Genomic DNA, 22367 nt, shown 5'->3' with positions numbered 1-22367 from the left:
TTCAGTAAAAAAAATAAAAACTTTTTTTTTAAAATGTTTTTGCCTTTTCATTATGTGATATTGTGTGTAGATTGATGAGAGAAAAATGTATGTAATACATTTCAGAATAAGGCTGTAACGTAACAAAATGTGGAAAATGTCAAGAGGTCTGAACAATTTCCCAATGCACTGTAGGTGACCCCTTCACCTTGACAGGCCTGCTCAATTTCATTGAGAAACACAATGAGGTGTGCAGCATTGTAGGATCCAAGGAATGGCCTATGTCCTACCACACCCTCTTCAGAGATAGCTGTGCACATGGAGGTGCCTCCCCCACGTTGTCCAGGCACTTGGATGGTCGCCCGTTCGCCGATGAGGTTCCGCCCACGGTGCCGAGTTTTGGTTGAAGCTTGCTTCATCAATAAAGATAGTTGTTTTTGCAGTATAATTCTAAGATGATATTGTGAAGTAGGATGTGCATCAAATAGTAACAGTAATACACTATATATTGCTGTACCTGAACATACTCGACCCGCAGTTGTTTCACTCAGGCGTTGTTTCTCTCAAAAGGCACCAGGTAAATGTGTTTCATACATACCTGGTGCCTCTTCAAAAGGTGGGCAATTGTTGGTAGGCTGATGGTTGCCACATTGGCAAAGGTGTCATTGTTCTCCTAAATGGCCTGCTTTATTTCAGACAACCAAATGTCATTCCTGGCCCTCATAATTTCCAACACACAGCCCACTCCTGCTGGTTGGTCAAACACACGGCCACGGTCCCCACCATTGGGCCATCTAGCAGTTCTGAGGATAGAACTCCCGAGTGGCGCAGCGGTCTAAGGCACTGCATCTCAGTGCTAAAGGTGTGACTGCACACCCTGGTTTGATCCCAGGCTGTATCACAACCGACCGTGATCGGCAGTACCTTAGGGTGGTGCACAATTGGCTCAGTGTCGTCCGGGTTAGGGGAAGCCGGGGTAGGCCGTCATTGTAAATAAGAATTTGTTTTTAACAGACTTGCCTAGTTAAATAAAGTTTAAATAAAAATAATGGACTATACTGTCAATAGATCATACTGTAAGAATAATGCGAATTTACATGTATTACAAGAAGTAATTTACTTTAAATGTAATGCTAAAGCATTTTTCTTGAAGAAATGTTCTTATAATCAAATTGACAGTTGATCTTTTCAGATTGGGGTGAACTAATCTGGCAGCCTCTGCCATGGTAAGGCCTCTGTTTACCACATGGTCAACGATTATTGTATGGACTTCATTAGACACAACAGTTCCCTGCCATCTGCCTCCCCCTCTCTGATGTCCACCTCTTTGATGGGGCCCATGCCAACCTTTTTGACATTTTTGACGGGGCCCATGCCCACATCTTTGACCTCTTTGATGGGACCCCTGCACACCTCTCGTACAGGCCCCTTGTCCACGAACGCTTGCATTTCTTCCTCTCCCTTGCTGTCTATCCTGCTCCATGTTGAAAGACATTGCAAGTGTTCACACACCCTTTTACATGGGATCGATTATGGTTACCACTATGTGGATATCAAGGGTCGATGTGCAGCAGGTGGGACGGAGTCAGGCGCAGGACATAGAGGATGAGAATGAACGGACTTTACTCAATACGACAACAAAATAATTTCCACGCAGGAAAAACAATCCAGCTCACAAAAATGTAGCGACAGCTTAACACAGAACAAACACACACAAAACCATGGGGGGAACCAGAGGGTTAAATAAGGAACATAATTTTTGGAATGGAAACCAGGTGTCTACAATGAAGACAAAACAAATGGAAAATGAAAAGTGGATCGGTGGCGGCTAGAAAACCGGTGACGTCGACTGCCGAACACCGCCCGAAGAAGGAGAGGGACCAACTTCGGCGGAAGTCATGACAGTGGAATCAGTTACCAACAATGAGTAGTCATTATGTATGGTTCTCATGTATCATACATGTAATTTATAAACACACGTTTATTTCTGTAGTTCTCAAAATCCATATTAAGTAAACAAGCCCGTTTAAAATCTATAGGTTTATCAAATGGTTAAGTGATTAACCATTAAGCGCAGTTGGATTAAGTGATAGTCAAATGTATTCAAACAAATGAGCAGAGAATCATGTGAAAAGTATTGTGAGCATTGCATTGTGAAAGGCAATTAGGTTATATTAAAGATATTTCTAGATGAAACACTGATTAGGTTTGGTGAAAAAGTTACTGTGTGATTTTGTGAGCTGCATTTAGTCAATTTAAAATATGCTTAAAGTAGAGATGATTGTTTTGAGTTTTGTACAGTTGTGAAATTTGACCAAATACTTGTGAAAATTGTACCAAAGCAATTAAAAACACTGTATATATATCCCAGAACAACCTGTTTAGAGTTCTTGATTGTGTGTGTGTGTGTGTGTATGTGTTGGTGTATGTGTATGTGTGTGTGTGTGTGTGTGTGTGTGTGTGTGTGTGTGTGTGTGTGTGTGTGTGTGTATGTGTATGTGTATGTGTTGGTGTATGTGTATGTGTATGTGTATGTGTATGTGTGTGTGTGTGTGTGTGTGTGTGTGTGTGTGTGTGTGTGTGTGTGTGTGTGTGTGTGTGTGTGTGTGTGTGTGTGTGGAGAGCCAGGACTAGTTCATTGTGGTTAATTGGCTGATTGATTAATTGATAAACATAAATGACAAAGCGGATTAATAAGCCCTCTGAAGGATGGGGAGATTGATTTTGTGATGTAATTATGATACCAATCACCAGCATATGAAATGAAAAGCAGTGAGTGACAAAGCATCTACACCTATGCAAACCAGAGATCCATTCTGAAGGGTGCTCTGAAAGGGACTGGAAGACCAATATGGTTTCACTGACATCAGTCATTTATTTTCCTAAACAATGAGAATGTCAGAGACTCTAAGAGGTACACAACAACAAAGCAACACATAGATGTAGCTACACATAGATATATAAAACAGCTCTAAGAGTGGTTCCAAAGAGACAGGGCACAGCTAAGAGGAACATGAGAGTGGCACACTAGGCCCTAGCATTGATCAGCCGTTAATTTACCCAGGCTGCCTCCAGCGAAGGCTAAGGAGAGAAATGAGGAGTTTAATGGTGTATTAAGGAGAAGCAGGTGGAACAGTGGGCCCTGGGCTGTGTTTTGAATAGACTGATGTTATGAATACTAACCATGGCACATCCTCGACCTTGATCAAAGGGAAAAGTGCTTGGCATCGTAATGCATTGTTCCTTCAAGGAACAGCAGGAGCCTCAGCTTTTTGTTTGTGCACCTTGCACATCGCTCTGAGCAGAAAGGAAAACATTAGAAAAATGTATTGTAATGAATTGCGGTTGAAATAAATTATTTGGGCAATTGAAATAGCATTCATTGAAAGAGATAGAAACAGATAGAGACAGAGGTATCAACATCTATACCAATTGTGTGCACCACACTGCTAAAACCATGGTGTATCGTTTTGTCCCCATTCAAAATCACTAAGTAGTAATGCTGGATCAGTCCTACGCATTGGCAGTCAAGCCTGCTAGAGCTAAAAAGATATTCAGCACTGCCCACTCTCTTGCCTAAACACCTGCTGGAACCAAAGCAGCCCGCCACCCCCAACCTGTCCTTCAAACACACACACCGTGGGGCAAAGAGAAAAAATGTATAGCTAATTGTATAGCTAAAGTTGTATAGCTAATCTCATGCTATCCTCCATGAGGCTGAGAGAAAATGTATTCTCATCAATAACAAAGCAAACCCGACAGTACACTGTCATGCTGTTTTTAGTGCTCAAACATAGTAAGAGTAAAACAGGTACAGTACATTTAAACATTGCTAACTACACATTTCCCTGCTGTGTTGTAAAGCAGCTGTAGAATTCCTTGCAGGATCAGACAGTAGCACACACTGTGTTTACTGATACACAGGTCCTATACTCAGGCTTCTGAACCCCTCATTCAATAATGCATGCAACATGTAATCCAGGCAGAAAATTACAAGATTCTGTCACAGGCTGGTAGGCATTTTTGTCTAATAAACATGCATCTAAAGTCCTCTAAAGTTTGATGTTATTTTACACACCAGAGAACTTTGAGTCTATCAGATACTGTACATAGATTTTTATTTTGTGTTATTGACTGTACGTTTGTTTATGTGTAACTTTGTGTTGTTGTTTTTGTCGCACCTCTTTGCTTTTTCTTGGGCAGGTCGCAGTTGTAAATGAGAACTTGTTCTCAACTAGCCTGGTTAAATAAAGGTTAAATAAATAAAAAATTAAAACATACATAGATACGTTTTGGGAAAATGTGGTTGCAATGGATACAAGAACACATTATTTCAGGTAAATGTCATTTTACTTGATTCTGCAAACGAAGCCAGACAGGCTTGTAAGGCAAACAGGGTGTAAGACATCCCATTTCAAATAGTTTACAGGTGCCTATTACGAAATTCAAAATATGTTTGCACTGAGGAAGCAACTGGGATTTGATTTGATTTGTTTTTGAGGCGGCAACTGGGTTATAATGACTGTGTGTAACGGTAGTCTTCGTCCTCCTCATCTGAGGAGTAGGAAATGTCGGACCAATACGCAGCGTGGTGAGTATTCATATTTATTCGAATACTTTTCAACAAGAATGAAAACAATAAACTGACAAAAATAACCGATGACGCTACAGTCCCGAAATAGTGAACACAGAACATAGGAACACACGAACAATGACAAAACAGGCTACCTAAATATGGTTCCCAATCAGAGACAACGACTAACACCTGCCTCTGATTGAGAACCATATCAGGCCAAACACAGGAACAGACAAACAAGACATACAACATAGAATGCCCACTCAGATCACACCCTGACCAAACAAAACATATAAACATACAAAGCAAACTATGGTCAGGGCGTGACAGTACCCCCCCCCCAAGGTGCACACTCCGGCCGCAAAACCTGAACCTATGGGGGAGGGTCTGGGTGGGCATCTGTCCGCGGTGGCGGCTCTGGCGCTGGACGTGGACCCCACTCCACCATTGTCTTAGTCCACATTATTAGCGTCCTTTGAGTGGCGACCCTCGCCGCCGACCTAGGACTGGCAACCCTACTAAAGGGCCCCACTGAACTGAGGGGCAGCTCCGGACTGAGGAGCAGCTCCGGACTGAGGGGCAGGTCCGGACTGTGGGGCAGGTCCGGACTGAGGGGCAGCTGCAGACTGAAGGAAAGCTCCGGACTGAAGGGCAGCTCCGGACTGAAGGGCAGCTCCGGACTGAAGGACAGCTCAGGACTGAAGGGCAGCTCAGGACTGAAGGGCAGCTCCGGACTGAAGGGCAGCTCCGGACTGAAGGGCAGCTCCGGACTGAGGGGCAGCTCCGGACTGAGGGGCAGCTCAGGACTGAGGGGTAGCTCAGGACTTAGTGGCAGCTCCGGACTGAAAGGCAACTCCGGACTGAAGGGCAGCTCCGGACTGAAGAGCAGCTCCAGACTGGCAGGCGGATCTGGCAGCTCCTGACTGGCGGACGGCTCTGGCAGCTTCTGCCTGGCGGGCGGCTCTGGAAGCTCCTGACTGGCGGGCGGCTCTGGCAGCTCCTGAAGAGCGGGCGGCTCTGGCAGCTCCTGACTTGCGGGCGGCTCTGGCAGCTCCTGACTGGCGGGCGGCTCTGGCAGCTCCTGACTGAATGGCGGCTCTAGCAGCTCCTGACTGGCGGGCGGCTCTGGCAGCTCCTGACTGACGGACAGCTCTAGCGGCTCCTGACTGACGGACGGCTCTAGCGGCTCAGGACAGACGGGCGGCTCTGACGGCTCAGGACAGACAGACGGCTCAGACGGCGCTAGACAGACAGGCAGCTCAGGCGGCGCTGGACAGACGGGCAGCTCAGGCGGCACTGGACAGACGGGCAGCTCAGGCGGCGCTGGACAGACGGGCAGCTCAGGCGGCGCTGGACAGACGGGCAGCTCAGGCGGCGCTGGACAGACGGAAGACGCAGGCCTGCTGAGGCGCACAGTAGGCCTGGGGCCGTAACTGGTAGTACCGGGCTGGGGACACGCAGCACTGGGCGAGTGCGGGGAGCAGGAACAGGGCATACTGGAGCCTGGAGGCGCACAATAGGCCTGGTGCGTGGAGGCCTGGTACGGCACAATAGGCCTGGTGCGTGGAGGCCTGGTACGTGGCGCCGCCACCGGAGGGCTGGTGCATGGGGCTGCCACAGGAGGGCTGGTTCTTGGAGAAAGCCCCGGATAGACTGGACCGTGGAGGCGCACTACAGGTCTCGAGCACTGAGCCTGCCCAACCCTACCTGGCTGAATATTCCCCGTAGCCATGCCAGTGCGGCGAGGTGGAATAAGCCGCACTGGGCTATGTACACGTACAGGAGACACCATGCGTTGGGCTGGTGCCATGTACCCCTGCCCGAGGAGACGCACTGGAGCCCAGATGCGTAGAGCCGGTTTCATGGCACCTGCCCAATCTAGCCCGGCCGAGGTGCTGCTATGTACCGCACCGGGCTATGCACACGTACTGGAGACACCGTGCGCTCTTCCGCATAACACGGTGTCTGCCCGTACGCTCGCTCTCCACGGTAAGCACGGGGAGTTGGCTCAGGTCTCCTACCTGGCTTAGCCACTCCCCGTGTTCCCCCCCCCAAGACATTTTTGGGGCTGCCTCTCTGGCTTCCATCCGCGCTTTCTCGATCGCGGTGCCAACTCCATTCGCCGGTATCCCTCCTCGCACTGCTCCAGAGAATCCCAGGCGGGCTCCGGCACTCTCCCTGGGTCGACCGACCACCTTTCTATTTCGTCCCAAGTTGTATAGTCCAGATCTCGCTGCTGCTGCTGCTGCTGCCCGTTACCACGCTGCTTGGTCCTGTTGTGGTGGATGATTCTGTAACTTCATCCACTTCTTCATCCTCCTCATCTGAGGAGTAGGAAATGTCGGACCAATACGCAGCGTAGTGAGTATTCATATTTATTCGAATACTTTTCAACAAGAACAAAAACAATAAACTGACAAAAATAACCGAAGACGCTACAGTCCCGAAATAGTGAACACAGAACATAGGAACACACGAACAGGAACAATCACCCACAACCCACAATGACAAAACAGGCTACCTAAATATGGTTCCCAATCAGAGACAACGACTAACAGCTGCATCTGATTGAGAACCATATCAGGCCAAACACAGAAACAGACCAACTAGACATACAACATAGAATGCCCACTCAGATCACACCCTGACCAAACAAAACATATAAACATACAAAGCAAACTATGGTCAGGGCGTGACACTGTGTCTTGTATCAACACCCTGTTGTACACCATGTTATTGCAAACACAAACACACAAAAGACAAATTCATCCAAGTTGCAGAACATTTACATTTCAATTGAATTTCATTGCTAATGCTTCTTCTCCTCCCCTCAAGCGTCTGAATCCTTAGTTATGTAAAGTGTGCTAACAATAGACTTGCCTAGATTATCTGTAATAACAATCAGATTTTATGATTAGTTTAATTAATCCAAATCTCATAAACCTTGGTGTGAAAAAGTCAAGCACAGTTGGAAATCCAGACCTCTCCTCCCGGGAGGGTACTATAAGAACACATGCTTTGACTAACTGCTGATGGTGTGGGGTTTTACGGGGATGGTGACAATGTGTTTACTGTTGTGGTTGTTAAATCACAGTTAGGTATCATTATTAGTTAGTAAGTAGTTAGTAACAGTACAAGACGTGTTATCCTACTTGTAAAAGGTCTTTCATTTGAGAAGCAAGGCATATTGTTAGCACCTTGTTTCCTTTGACCCTGTTACAGTTTCCTGGTCTTCACCAGATTGTACAACAATTAAAGTAAGTAATAACCATCATCATTCACACTTTCCAGGTCTATATCAAAGTCTTTAATATGAAACTTGACAAGGACGAGTGCTAGTGGTAATTTGATAATCATTCCCACTGTAGACAATCAACCATTTACAAGAACATTAGTCATCGTTGTAACCTGCTGGCAATCTCCATAATTATATGCAGAGACCGTGATGCTGTATGCAATGAATAGAAGGAGAAAAAGCTATTATCACTTCATATACAGCTGTCACATTCACTTACTTATACCGCAACCTCAACGGATGACCTTCCTTGCACAGAAAACACTTCTGGGTGGTGTGTTGTTTGTGGCTCTAACTACAGAGAAAAAAAGGTTGTAAATAAGAACCAGACCGTACAGAAAAACAACAATAGTTTATTTGTAACCTTATTTTTGTGTATGAACTACAAACTGGTTTCTATAATCAATCTTCATATTTTTTAAGGTCATGAAAGTATACTTACATGATAATCAATTTCTTATTCTTTTACAGCATGTTTCTCTTTTTCACTTGTTGAACAGTTTGTTGGCACATGTAAAATTAAAATTTACAAATGTTTTTTTTTTTTTATTTTATTTCAAAATGTATCTTTATATAAATCTACCACTAGAACAGCATTCCCTTCCAGAGAAAAATAAAAATGACGTGGAAAGAACAACATCTTGCCCCATCTACCCAACCAAAACACTGAGGTACAGTACATACAGAATGAGATGGATTGACTACATTTCAATAGATTCACCATAAAAGTCTCAAAATAATGAAGGAAAGAGAAAGGAAGATAGATAAACTCTTGTTTCAAACTTTTGGATCCAGACCACACCATGATCCCCAAACACACAAAGACATGGTTTACCACTGTGCTAAACTTCATGTAAACATGTTTCACCATGAGTAGTTATTGTATTGGCAGGGATGTCACACTGAGGAACATATTTGTTTCATGTTGACTAAAACTGGGTTGAAGAAGCTCATGTGAGATGGAGTTTACTTAATTATTAATGACGTCATTAAGTGCCACATGACATTAAAATAAGTTATTCATTCATCTTTGTGGATTACGTCTTTCTGTGCACTTGCTGCCAAAAGTATACTGTAAAAGTGACTGTTATACTGATTGCATCATTTGTCTATTCTCTGGTCCTGCATCCCCTACTGTCTAAGTTTAAGTGTAAAAGTAACTGGGATGACACAACATAGCATTATCATCTGCAACAACCTCTATACCTTACTGTTTATTGCCAAACACTGGTCATGTGCAAGGGGATGACATACTATTACGTCACTGTAAAAACATTGTGACATAGTTGAGGTGCATTTCCATTAATGCTACCCATAGAAATATTTCCATTTGACTATGAGTAATGAGTAAAGCATGTAGCCAATGGGAACTGTTAGCTCATGCCTTTCCGCTCAAGGTCATGGTTTCTATGGTGAATGAATCAGCCCACTACTGTATTTGACATCAAATCATTAATAGTGCTTTCTCCCAGAGAAGAACTAGATGACATCTGGATGGGAAACAATGATGAGAATTTACCCCCAACCTTCTGGAAAATGTAAAATAGTACACAATCATTTATTTTCTAAGAAACAGAATGGAACCGAATGAAAAAGGACTGATGCACACTGTTTCTTAGATGTTTGACATTATGGAGGGTGTGGAGATCAAAAGTAAAAGGGAGAAAAAAATATCAGTTCACCTCATCTATAAAGAGACACCTGGGGCATGTGGCTAAGCCTTGGATGTGAAGGGTACTTGTTTGGCCTCTGTATTTATGGCACCATCTTTCACTGTGGGGCCTATTGAACGTTTTCCAGGGAACAGGGTGCCTGTGAAAAGCTGTCCACCCAAAGCCCCTGCAGGCACATCAATTAAAATGGAAATGGTGCCATGGCCGAGGTAGAGGGATGCAGGTGTGACCTGAACATCTGCTTGATGCCCGACGTCACACGCTTCATACCTAAATCCTCTCTCTGCAAAAGCCCTGGAACTCTGTCCTCTGGGCTTCATCCTGCACTTGGCAGGAGCCCGGTGTGAATCTGAGGCTGCCGTGCCCAATGTGGGAACAGACTACAGACGACAGGCAATGTGCTGGAAGAAACAGCTGTGTTCGGGATCCTAAACTCCCTCTCCCACTCACCAGTCAGCTCTTTGAAGTCAGGGGTCAGAGGTCACAGAGAGTTCATACAGGATTATTATAATTCTGATTATTACATCAGAATTATTGGGGGAGTTCTAGGAATCTTCTTTTGGACAAATTATTAGATCTTTCAACACCTGGAGAAGTGCTTAATTTCTCAGGAACCACATTAATATGATACAGCAATCTTCTGGAAATGCGCCCATATCTGTGATGGAATGGCACACCATTATAACAGATGGTGTCAGATGGAAACAAGGGGAATGACATTCAGGGAGCTCTCATATGCTTGACTACATTTGCCAAAGTGATCTTAAAGCACCTTTGTGTGACTCACAAAGTTATTATGGATTAGAGCAAATAGAATAAAGAAGGAATCACAAATAGTATAAATGCACAACGTGTAAATGAGACAAAAACACTGTGTGAAACGTGTGACTTTCTGGCGCAATAAACACAGTAAAACAACTATGAATCGCTTGTTGCTAACAGTTGGCCCTGGGTTAGTTTGGAACACACTTCCCTCGTTTAACGTCCCCAATCTATTGATGGCACAGCCAAGTGTACATCTGTGTCTAATGCATTTGAGTGGAAGATTTAATGAAATATTGTGTTATTATCAGATTTCATCGCTGACAGTCCCAGCGTTCACCCTCAGATAACGACCAAGCTTTTAATCCATCTAAATTAACAGATGGTCACAAAAGATTTCATCAATTAATTTGTGGCAGGAGGAAATCTCTGCGGTTATCTAAAAATTCTCAAAGTATGTGGGGTAAAAAGTGATTGCCAACTTGCCATCACATACAGACTTATGGTTAGCATTAGAGTCACATAGAGTTTGTAAGCATATTAGTAAACCACCCTCCCTCAAATGAAGAAAAACAAAACATCTGATGAAATAAGTGCTGAAAAAATATTTGCAGAATACAGTTTTTTTCTTGATTAACCACAATATATTTTTTCTTAAATAAATAACTTCTGTTTTGTAAAGACACTTTTTGAAACATTAGACATACCCTAGTTCCTTCCCCATGTCATTGAATAAACATCACCCACTGATACCCTGGACACACAGTGAGTCAAGTCCTCCACTTCCCATTCATAGTCCTCATAACTAATATCCAATAATGTCCCTTTTAGTAATTTTATCAGTTCGTCTCATTATGAAAAAAGTTTTAGATCTGGGTCTCTTGTACATTGTCTTTCGAGCTGGCCCGGATTAACAAAGGTTCGTGCGCCGAGCTGTGTATGGAGTTGATGGTGGAGACGTGGTTGTACGCAGTCTTATAGGTGTTGTAATGGTTGAGGTGCTCGTGCTCGAGCGGGGGAAGAGTCAGGTGGCCCTCCATGGCCGGCCCGCCCGTCACACAGTCCTCGTCCACGTTGATGATCTCGATGGTGCGCTGGGGTGCATGGTGATTCTGCTGGTGGTGCTGCTTTCTCATCTTGTAGAAGATGATGAGCATGACAGCGGCCATGAGGGTGATGGCCACAAAGCATCCGATGATGATCTTGGTGGTCTTCATCACCTCGTCCAGGCCGGTCATTGAGCCGCCGTTCAGGTCTGTGACGGGGATGGTAAAGGTCTTCTCTGTGACCCGGGTGGAGAGGGGTGTCCGGGCCGTGGTGGTGGTGGTGGTAGATGTGGATGAGACGGTCTCCCAGGAGCCGGCAGAGGGGGTAGGGCCCACATTATGCCCAACTGTGGTGCGCCCCTCGTCATGCACTGGCTCTATGGTCTCCACTGTCACTGTGGTAAAGTAGCTCAGGACGTTCTCTGTGGATGACACGTTCAGCGTGGCAGATGCTGTGGTATTGCCCGCTGAGTTGCTCACCATGCAGGTGTAGGTGCCCGTGTCCTGCATGGTGACGTTGGTGAAGTTGAGCGTGCCATCGTTTAGCACGGAAATGCGGATCTTGTATGCACCGTGGGTCATAATGGAGCCGTTAGGTGTAATCCAACTGACTGAGGTCAGAGAACTTGCCCTGCACTTCAGCTCCGCTGCCATGCCCTCTGTCACGTTCAGGTCAGCCGGAGGCTCTACGATAACCGGTGCATAACAATGGAAATAGTTCTGGTCCAGCTCACCAATGTAGCGCCCCTTGTGGCTTGCTGGGGAACTGCAGCGGGCGCAGCAGCTGGTGTTGGCCGGCACCATCTCTTTGAGCCACCAGCTGAGCCACAGGATGTCACAGTTGCAGTTCCAGGGGTTGTGGTGGAGGTGGACTCTCTCTAGGTGGTGCAGGGGGGTGAAGAGATCATGGGGCAGCAGAGTGAGGTTGTTGTGGGCCAGGTTGAGCTCCACAAGCGACTGCAGGTCATCAAAGGAGTTCCTCTCAATGGTCTGGATCTGGGCGTGCATCATCCACAGCTTCTGCAGGTGGATCAGCCCTTTGAAGGAGCCGGGTCTGATGACCGTCAGCTGGTTCCCTGACATCTCTAGCTCGTCCAGCTTGACTAGAGGGATGAGGTTGGGAATCTCCTTGAGATTGCACATGCCCAGGTTCAGGTAGCGCAGGTTGCTGAGTCCCTCGAAAGCTCCCTCTGAGATATACGAGAGGCGTTTCAGTTCCCCTAAGTCCAGCCTCCGTAGCGAGGGCACCCTGTTGAACGCATACGAGGGAATGCTCTCGATTGGGTTGTTCCTCAGCCACAGCTCCTTGAGCTTGGAGAGGTACTCAAAGGCCCCGTTGGGGATGGTGGTGAGGCGGTTGTCGAACAGCTCCAGGGTGTTGAGACTAGCCAGGCCGTTGAAAGCCCCAATCTCAATGTTGCGGATGTGGTTCTTGCTGAGCTGGAGGATCTCCAGGTGCCGCAGATGCTTGAAGCTGTCCACCTTGATCACCTGGATGAGGTTCTCCTGAAGGTTCAGATATCGTGTGTTGGTGGAGATGCCGTCTGGGACATCACGTAGTCCCCGCCGGGTGCAGATCACCTTGCTGAACTGGTTGCTGCAGGAGCAGACGGATGGGCAGGTCTGCGCGCGCACCAGGCCCGCCACCGCCAGGAGCTGGAGGGCCAGGAGCAGCACGAACAAAGGGTCGGACAGGACCCGGTTCCACCTAGGACCTCTCATCGTCTGCTGCTGCCAAGAAGAGGTCATTTTGTTCAACATTCATAATTCATTGGCTGGATCATCCACTCTTTGGGAAGAGGCGGGGTTGGGGAAGGCTGAAATGAGAGAAGAAGAGAGAAAGGGGAGGGGTAGGTTAAAAGGGAGGAATGTAAATGCAACGCCATCATGTATTGCAATATTATGTGATTTATAATGTGTTTGCAAGATATAATTATAACATGTGTACATGAGCGCTGAGTGATGACACATGCTCTGAATCCTTTTAATGCATTTCTTGTGCAATGAAACATTGAAAGGATAAACCGTGCATAATTAGGGTTGTGGCGGTCATTACATTTAGTCAGCCGGTGATTGTCAAGCAAATAACTGCCGGTCTCACGGTAATTGACCGCTAATTAACATAAACACATTTAGCTTCTAATGGTTTCCACATATAGCCTACAAATCACTGATGCAAACCTTTGGAACATCTACATTTTAAAAAGTCTAATAAATCCATGTAATATAGCCTACACCATCACAATAAACACATTATTTATTTTAAACAGGTTTAACGAAACATGATATGTAGTCTATTTTAGAGGAACAGAATAGCATACTTTGAGTTGTCCTTATGTTACTGTCGGCCATGATCTGGCTATTTCAATGGCTATGGGCTACACTAATTAATTTAGCTGACAAGATATTCTTAGAGATCCATGGCATTATTCTTATTATTTTGTAGTATGAATGATACAACTGAACATAGCTGAATAAAATAGAAAGGATATTTTCCCCAAATGATTTGAGGGAGTGCACACAAGTGGCTATTCCGTGTTGAGCAGTTAAGAAAGAAACAGCTACTCCTATATGCTTAAAACTTCATAGGGATAGCCCCCTTTTTTTCAATTTTCGCCTAAATGACATACCCAAATCTAACTGCCTGTAGCTCAGGCCCTGAAGCAAGTACATGCATATTTCTGGTACCATTTGAAAGGTAACACTTTGAAGTTTGTGGAAATGTGAATTGAATGTAGGAGAATATAACACAATAGATCTGGTAAAAGAAAATATAAAGAAAAAACCAACCAGTGTATTTTTACCACAATCTTTGAAATGCAAGAGAAAGGTCACTGTTATAGCCATCACTCTGGTTGTAATTCCGATAGTGTCCACACGATCGCAGCAGTGTATGTGCAAAGTTTCAGATGGATAACTTGGAGTATGACTGCTCCTCAAGACTTTTAGTGTGAAGTCCCCATGTACATTTGGGCAAATCATGAAAAACCCATTTGTGTTCATATTCCATTTTTCTGCAAGAATATCGTCAAATCTGTATACTTGGAATCTTATTTAGCTTTCCAAGTATTAGTATCCATATTATAAGTTCAACATTTGCAAAACAACCATTTTTTCATAACTTTATAACTCTGAATAACCTTGTATTTTTTCTCCAAAATGAAAAGGCATGCTGTCGTACAAGGTTAGTACCTACATTTTATGACATATACATGGTTTACTCCCGTAAATCCCAGCTCATTGGCTATCTAGATAGCTTTGTTTGACCCCGATTGGTGCTTATTTGACAAAGATACAGTCGTTCAAGTGATGGCCGCCCGCGTCTTCGGCGTGCCATGAAGGCATCGCTCTCTGACCAAATATGGTGTCCTATAGGATATACTACACTCCTAATGAAATAGTGAAGTCATGTTACCTTCTAGGATATCTGAGGAATAGAAACAAACATGATTTGACTCGTTCAAACAACGTTCAGGGTGAGATTTTCACAGATTCCTTTATTTGCAAATTGAACATGTGGAAATACAAAATCGATAGTGTGTGCTATATGGACCTTTTAAGGACATACAAAATAATTGTATCTAACTAAACGACACTTCATGTTATCTCTGGGACCCTTTGGATGATAAATCAGAGCAAGATTTCAGAATGTAAGTACACATGTCACCTTCAGAGGTGAATTTATCAAACCTATCACGTTGAAAAAAGTGTTTTGTTGTTAGGAGCTCTCCTCAAACAATAGCATGGCATTTTTTCACAGTAATAGCTACTGTAAATTGGACAGTGCAGTTATATTAACCACAATTTAAGTTTTCATCCGATATAAGACACTTATATGTACCGTCGTTTGTTGTTTCTCTAAAATCTGCGATCTTGACAAAATGCACTGTATGATTTACAACTGTCCCGTTGATGGAACGCCTATCCTTTTAATTTAGAGTTATTTATGTAACTTTAATTGTGATACAAATGTTTGGCTTTATGATTAGATGTTTTATACATTCTAAGGCTGCATGATGCAACTCTAATGATGATTTGAAAAAAGTTGCATGAAAGGCATGAGGGCTCATTGTTTTTTGCAAAGGCTGTACACACTTCATCAGTCTCTCATTCCCAATTTGACAAGCACTTGATAATGCCTCGAATTTCGCGGCTGCATTCACTTTGTGTGGCCGTAATGCCCCCTAAAAGAATCTATGTGTTTTGGGGCCAGTGCCCATTGTGCCCTTGGGCTGAATATAATAATGATAGTTCCCTTCTCCCGGCTGCATGTCGAAGCACCTCTCACTCACATGGCTATCGGTCTCGTGATCTGTGTCCTTATCCAACTCTGAGGTGCATATGGAAGATATTGGAAGAACTGTCCACATTTACTTTTCGTCAGTCAATAAGATGAGTAGGCCTAGCGAACAGCAAAAGCACTAGCCTATGTCAATCTACTATCCCCCGTAGTACAACAGTTGACCTATTCTATTCTGCGCGAGAAACAAATATTCCAAACATAGTCTGGGACAGTTGTGGGATGCGATAGATCCCAAATGAATACAATCACTATCATCAAAACACCTGTTTTAAGCAATGAGCCTGATGCAACAGATGAGAACGTTTAGCTTAGAGTGTTGATCAACTAATAGGCTGTTTCTTCACATTATAAGAGCAGCAATGTTCACACAGCAGTAGGATATAAGAGCAAATGTTCCATTAGCAGGAAAACCCATTTTCAAAATTGACCACAAATACAATTATGCATGTAATGCTTTTATTATAAAGGTGCATTTTAATAGTGAAAATTATCTTCCGCAAACTCACACGCTATGTATAGTATGCCAGCTAGGCTCTACACCCATTGCAAAGCAACAAACTGGGCATCATTCACAAGTGATAGGCTAATATATCATTCACAAGTGATAGGCTAATATATCATTCACATGTGATAGGCTAATATTGTTAACCATCACACTATTCTTGATGTAATCTTGTCTTTACATACACTAAATAATATGTGTTAAATTTGTTGTGATTTAGAATGGACCATTATCATGCACCTTACTCGAAACAAAGGCAGTAGAAAAAAATATATGTCATCTATGCACTTAAATAGCATATGGAGGACACCTTTCCCATGGTTCCTTTTCATGCCAGCCAGGTAGGCTATACTACTGTTGTAAAGAGAAACAATGTGCTTAATATTAGGAAAGTTGAGAAATAAATATAGTAGGCCTAGTGTGTAGAAAGCTGATAGGATCTTCCTTTTTTTAACAGAGGCCATCACTCTGTTTTCTCACGCAATTCCATAGCCTATAGAAATGTTGAACAACATGAGCTTATGCTGTCATGAAGTGTTTGATTAGATTTTCACATTTTCATTGATGTCAGAGTGATTAGAGGGCCAGTAGAGTGCTGAGTACCAGGCAGTTATCAAGTTTGGTAGGCTACTAATGGTCATCAGCAGCATCAGAGCTTGGAGAACCATGATTACCGTGACTAAACGTTCACGTGGAATTTGACTGCTGTCATGACTTGTGACCGCTGGTGTGGCGGTAATACGGTCACCGTAAAACCCCTATGCATAATCTGCCTAAAAAAAAGGTTACAGGATTAAACACACACACACACACACACACACACACACACACACACACACACACACACACACACACACACACACACACACACACACACACACACACACACACACACACACACACACACACACACACACACACACAAAACAGAGACAGAGACAGAGACAGAGACACATGCACACAGACACACACACACACACACACACACACACACACACACACACACACACACACACACACACACACACACACACACACACAAAACAGAGACAGAGACAGAGACAGAAACACACACACACACACACACACACACACACACACACACACACACACACACACACACACACACACACACACACACACACACACACACACACACACACACACACACACACACACACACACACAAAACAGAGACAGAGACAGAGACAGAGACACATGCACACAGACATGCACCACACAGAGCCCAAAATATAAGCAATCCCCTGTCATTCACAGGTGCATACAGGGTATGGCCACATCAACCATTTCAGATAGGATCTGACAAGACCATAAGGTGCCAAAACCCCAAACATAAAAACAGAGAGAGAAATGATCCCGTCTACCCCACAATACACTCACTCACTCACTCACTCACACTGTGAACCACAATATGAACCTGCGATGACCTTGGCAGTGTGTTTTATATCTATTTCTGTTTCTGAGAGTGTTCCCCTTGCAGTCTCAATCTCAGTCACATAAAACAAAATCACAATAATTCCTCCAACATCTGTGCTGTATCTCTCCAGTGGAGAGGAGGAGTGGAGGCAGGCACAGCCATGTCTGAAGCTGTGATGTGATTTATATTTCAGACTGTGGGGACATAAATAACAGGAAAGTTGCCACCCACCAGTCCTTCAATCAAGCAGACATTTTAGGAAAGTTCTGATTACACTTCGCAGTGATGCTCAGAGGCCTCTGTGACTGGACTGTGAAAAGGCAGAGCCACAAAGATAGCAGGGAATGATGATCTGTTAGATTTCATGCTGTTAGGGGATGTGTATGCTGTACTATGCTTGCCTCTCCTCTGTGCTGGTGTGTGTGTGTGTGTGTGTGTGTGTGTGTGTGTGTGTGTGTGTGTGTGTGTGTGTGTGTGTGTGTGTGTGTGTGTGTGTGTGTGTGTGTGTGTGTGTGTGTGTGTGTGTGTGTGTGTGTGTGTGTGTGTGTGTGTGTGTGTGTGTGTGTGTGTTTGCTTGTTTGCGGGCATGTGTGCATGCATGCCTTAGTATGTAAGAACAATTATGCGTGTGTACTTTCATGTGTTTGTGCTCTTAAGCTTCTATATGTTCTTTTGCAGCAGGTTCAGAGATGAGTATATATTTTTGATGCTTGTGCTCATATAGCTTTGTGTCTGTCTGACTGTAACTATGGATCAGTGGAATCACCATGATGCAGTACTGTATTTTAATGACATTTGACTTCAGTGTTGCAACCTACAGTATGTATGAGGGAGCCACACTAGTGTTCTTGAAGAAGTTCTTAGCTACAGTACATTCTCCATTGTGTCAGTCCAGCCATAAGGCCAGCTCTGGAACAAAATACGTCCCATTTTCACTGGAGGATGGGCAGGCTATTACTGTAACTATCGGTTAATTTCATGATTACCAAGGCCATTAATTATTTAATTACCTTTACCCCAATTCTGATCAGCCCATAGCCTGAGGGTGGACATGGTGTTTCTGTTCGGGAGATCAGAGAAATGTGACAGGGATCACACACAAGGCTGAAAATCACATTCCAGTCGAGCTCCTCTAATTTGTTGGGCATTAAGGCAGAAAGCAATTGACAATGGTTAGAAATTTAGGGCACAATGTGACTTTATTTTGGCTTGCCTGGTCTCTTTCTCATAACTCATTGGTTACCATGCCTTGTGGATTTACATTGTATTGGAGGTGACTATTTCAGGGGATATATTCAGTGCAGTACATTAAGCTGATCGAACATTTGCCCATAAGATACAGTAAGACTCACTACCTAAATCCAGCAGAAGTTAAATTAGTAGCTACTTTTAAAGCACCCCATAGACAGCTGTATCCCTTATCCCCTTATGCAATGTCATTCTCTACTTATTTCCTCATCCCCTAATTCTCCACCAATAGAGCCTTGAAATAAATTAAACAATGAAATCAGAGGTATGCAATCCAATTCATGACGAGAGAGAAAAGAAGATAAAGTTGATTTACGAAGCAATCCGTCTCCTCACTGACAATGAGAGCAGCGAAATTGGATTTAGAGCTGGGAGGGAATTAGATGGAAAAAAGATAAACAAAATGAGATTAAGAAATGAATAGGTTTTTAAACTTTTGTCCCCATAAGAGACGATGAACTGGCAGTAGGCTTCTTGGAAGCCTGAGAGCAGGGGAAATGGCTAAGCATGACCCAGATTGGCATAATGCAGCAAAAATTAGATAAGCAAGATTTGTGAATTAATTTTCTATGTAGCTGACAATGGGGAGAACTGCTTAAGGAGAAGGAGAGCTGTTAAAAACGTGCCATCTCTGTCATGAAATGAAAAGGCCTCCACAATGTCAACAATCAGGCAATTCCAGGTGATTAGAGTTATGCACAGGGTAGATGTTGTGGCTCGCCAAAGATATAGGATCAGATTCAGACTGAAAATCCCAACCTTGATCATTAGAAGTATAACACCATCTGACCCTGGACAAGCAGTCTGAGACAATTACTACCGACTCCTAAAGCTGGACTGCAGAGGCCAATTACCCTGATCAGCACAGTAGCTCTCTGCCCTCAGAGCATGGTCCAGCATCATGGCGTAGCTTCATGCAATCACGCTCCCTGATAGTTCTCTCGCCACACTGCTAGGTACAGTGGGTGTAATGACTACAGCCCATGTGCCATCAGGCAGCAGGAGAAGAGCATCACTAGTTCTGCTGCCCAGTCTCTTTATTTTGGGGATGTATATGCCCTTTGATACGACAAAGCCAATGTAGCCAGAGGCATATGTTTCAACTAAATTCCAAGCCATCAGACAGCAGGGGAAGAGTAAGCAATGCAGACCCAGTTCAGAGCAATGACTGGACAATACTTTGAGGATAAGGATCGCAAACTGTACACAACATCAAACATGAATACAAATACCAGGGTTAAAAAGGTCAACCCTTACAGTATATAAGGCGTAACCACTGCAATATAAATTTGACTTAAATTCACCACATACTGTAGGTAGGAATATACACTGGGTATACCAAACAATAACTTCCTAATATTGAGTTGGACGCCAAATCCTTCTTTAACCTGTCTCCTCCCCTTCCTCTATCCTGATTGAAGTGTATTTAACAAGTGACATCAATAAGGGATCATACACTACATGACCAAAAGTATGCGGACACCTCATTCCAAAATCATAGGCAATAATATGGAGTTGGTCCCCCCTTTGCTGAAATAACAGCATCCACTCTTCTGGGAAGGCTTTCAATTAGGGGACATGCTTCCATTCTGTGCAGGCCAGTCAAGTTCTTCCACACCGATCTCGACAAACCATTTCTGTATGGACCTCTCTTTGTGCACGGGGGCATTGTCATGCTGAAACAGGAAAGGGCCTTCCCCAAACTGTTGACACAAAATTGGAAGCACAGAATTGTCTACAATGTCATTGTAGGCTGTAACATTAAGATTTCCCTTCACTAAAGCTAAGTGACCTAGCCCGAACAATGAAAAACTGCCCCAGACCAATATTCCTCTTCCACCAAACTTTACAGTTGGCACTCTGCATTCAGGCAGGTAGTGTTCTCCTGGCATCCACCAAATCCAGTTTAGTCTGTCGGACTGCCAGATGGTGAAGCGTGATTCATCTCACCACTGCTGCAGTGTCAGCAAACTTTGCGCATGGTGATCTTAGGCTTCTGTGCGGCTGCTCGGCCATGGAAACCCGTTTCATGAAACTCCCGACAAACAGTTATTGTGCTGACGTTGCTTCCAGAAGCATTTTGGAACTCGATAGTCAGTGTTGCAACCAATAACAGACGATTTTTACCTGCTTTCAGCACTCGGCGGTCCCGTTCTCTGAGCTTGTGTGGCCTGCCACTTCACGGTTGAGCCATTGTTGCACTTCACAATAACAGCACTTACAGTTGACCGGTGCAGCTCTAGCAGGGCAGAAATTTGAAGAACTGATCTGTTGGAAAGGTGGCAACCCATGACGCTGCAACGTTTAAAGTCACTGAAATCTTCAGTAAGACCATTCTACTGACAATGTTTGTCTATGGAGATGGTTGTGTGTTCGATGTTATACACCTGTCAGCAATGGGTGCGGCTGAAATAGCCGAATCCACTATTTTGAATGAGTGTACGCATATTTTTGTATATACAATTGAAGTCGGAAGTTTACATACACCTTAGCCAAATACATTTAAACTCAGTTTTTCACAATTTCTGACATTTTACTTCTTATGGCTGCAGGGGCAGTATTGAGTAGCTTGGATGAAAGGTGCACAGAGGTGCCCAGAGTAAACGGCCTGCTCCTCGGTCATAGTTGCTAATATATGCATATTATTATTAGTATTGGATAGAAAACACTCTGAAGTTTCTAAACTGTTTGAATTATGTCTGTGAGTATAACAGAACACATATATGGCAGGCAAAAACCTGAGAAGTTCCACTTCCTGTTTGGATTTTTTCTGAGGCTGGTAGATTTTCAACCAAGCTCCCATTGAAATTACAGCGAGATATGGATGAGTTTTCACTTCCTACGGCTTCCACTAGAAGAACTTTGTCTGATCACTCTGCTGTGAAGGGGGGCTGAAGGAGACAGGAATGAGTAATCACTGCCATGAGCTGACCACTCATTGAACATGCGCGTTCATGTGAGAGGCAGCTCCGTTCCATCGCTCAACTGAAGTCAATGTAATTCTCCGGTTGGAACATTATTCAAGATGTATGTTAACAACATTCTAAAGATTAATTCAGTACATCGTTTGACATGTTTCTACTGACTGTTATGGAACCTTTGGACATTTCATCACGTTTTAGTGAACGCGCTTTGTGACTTTGGAATTGTTTACCAAACGCGCTAACCAAAGTAGCTAATTGGACATAAAAAAACGGACATTATCAAACAAATCAAGCATTTATTGTGGACCTGGGATTCCTGGGACTGCATTCTGATGAAGTTTATCAAAGGTAAGGAAACATTTATCATGTAATTTCTGGTTTCTGTTGACTCCAACATGGCGGCTAATTTGACTCTTGTTCTGAGCTCCGTCTCAGATTATTGCATGGTTTACTTTTTCCGTAAAGTTTTTTTGAAATCTGACACAGCGGTTGCATTAAGGAGAGGTATATCTATAATTCAATGTGTATAACTTGTATTATCATCAACATGTATGATGACTATTTCTGTAAATTGATGTGGCTCTCTGCAAAATCACCGGATGGTTTTGGAACTAGTGAATG

The 22367-nt window shown here is 43.9% G+C and overlaps 1 protein-coding gene across 2 annotated transcripts in view; it reads right to left on the bottom strand.

Annotated features, from left to right (window-relative positions):
* Positions 1 to 7839: 7839 nt before the first annotated feature.
* Positions 7840 to 22367, bottom strand: part of lrrc4ca (leucine rich repeat containing 4C, genome duplicate a) — a 363270-nt gene continuing 348742 nt past the window's right edge. For both annotated transcript variants that reach the window (XM_055933763.1, XM_055933762.1), the window contains one exon: positions 7840 to 13148. In XM_055933763.1, coding sequence (XP_055789738.1) covers positions 11152 to 13092 — 1941 coding nt within the window. In that variant the 5' untranslated portion in view covers positions 13093 to 13148 and the 3' untranslated portion in view covers positions 7840 to 11151. The remainder of the gene's footprint in view (positions 13149 to 22367) is intronic.

This window comes from Salvelinus fontinalis, chromosome 9, assembly GCF_029448725.1.
Source record: "Salvelinus fontinalis isolate EN_2023a chromosome 9, ASM2944872v1, whole genome shotgun sequence".
Lineage (NCBI taxonomy): Eukaryota > Metazoa > Chordata > Actinopteri > Salmoniformes > Salmonidae > Salvelinus > Salvelinus fontinalis.
Note: the sequence above shows the minus strand (reverse complement) of the source record. Positions and strands in the feature narration are given on the sequence as shown.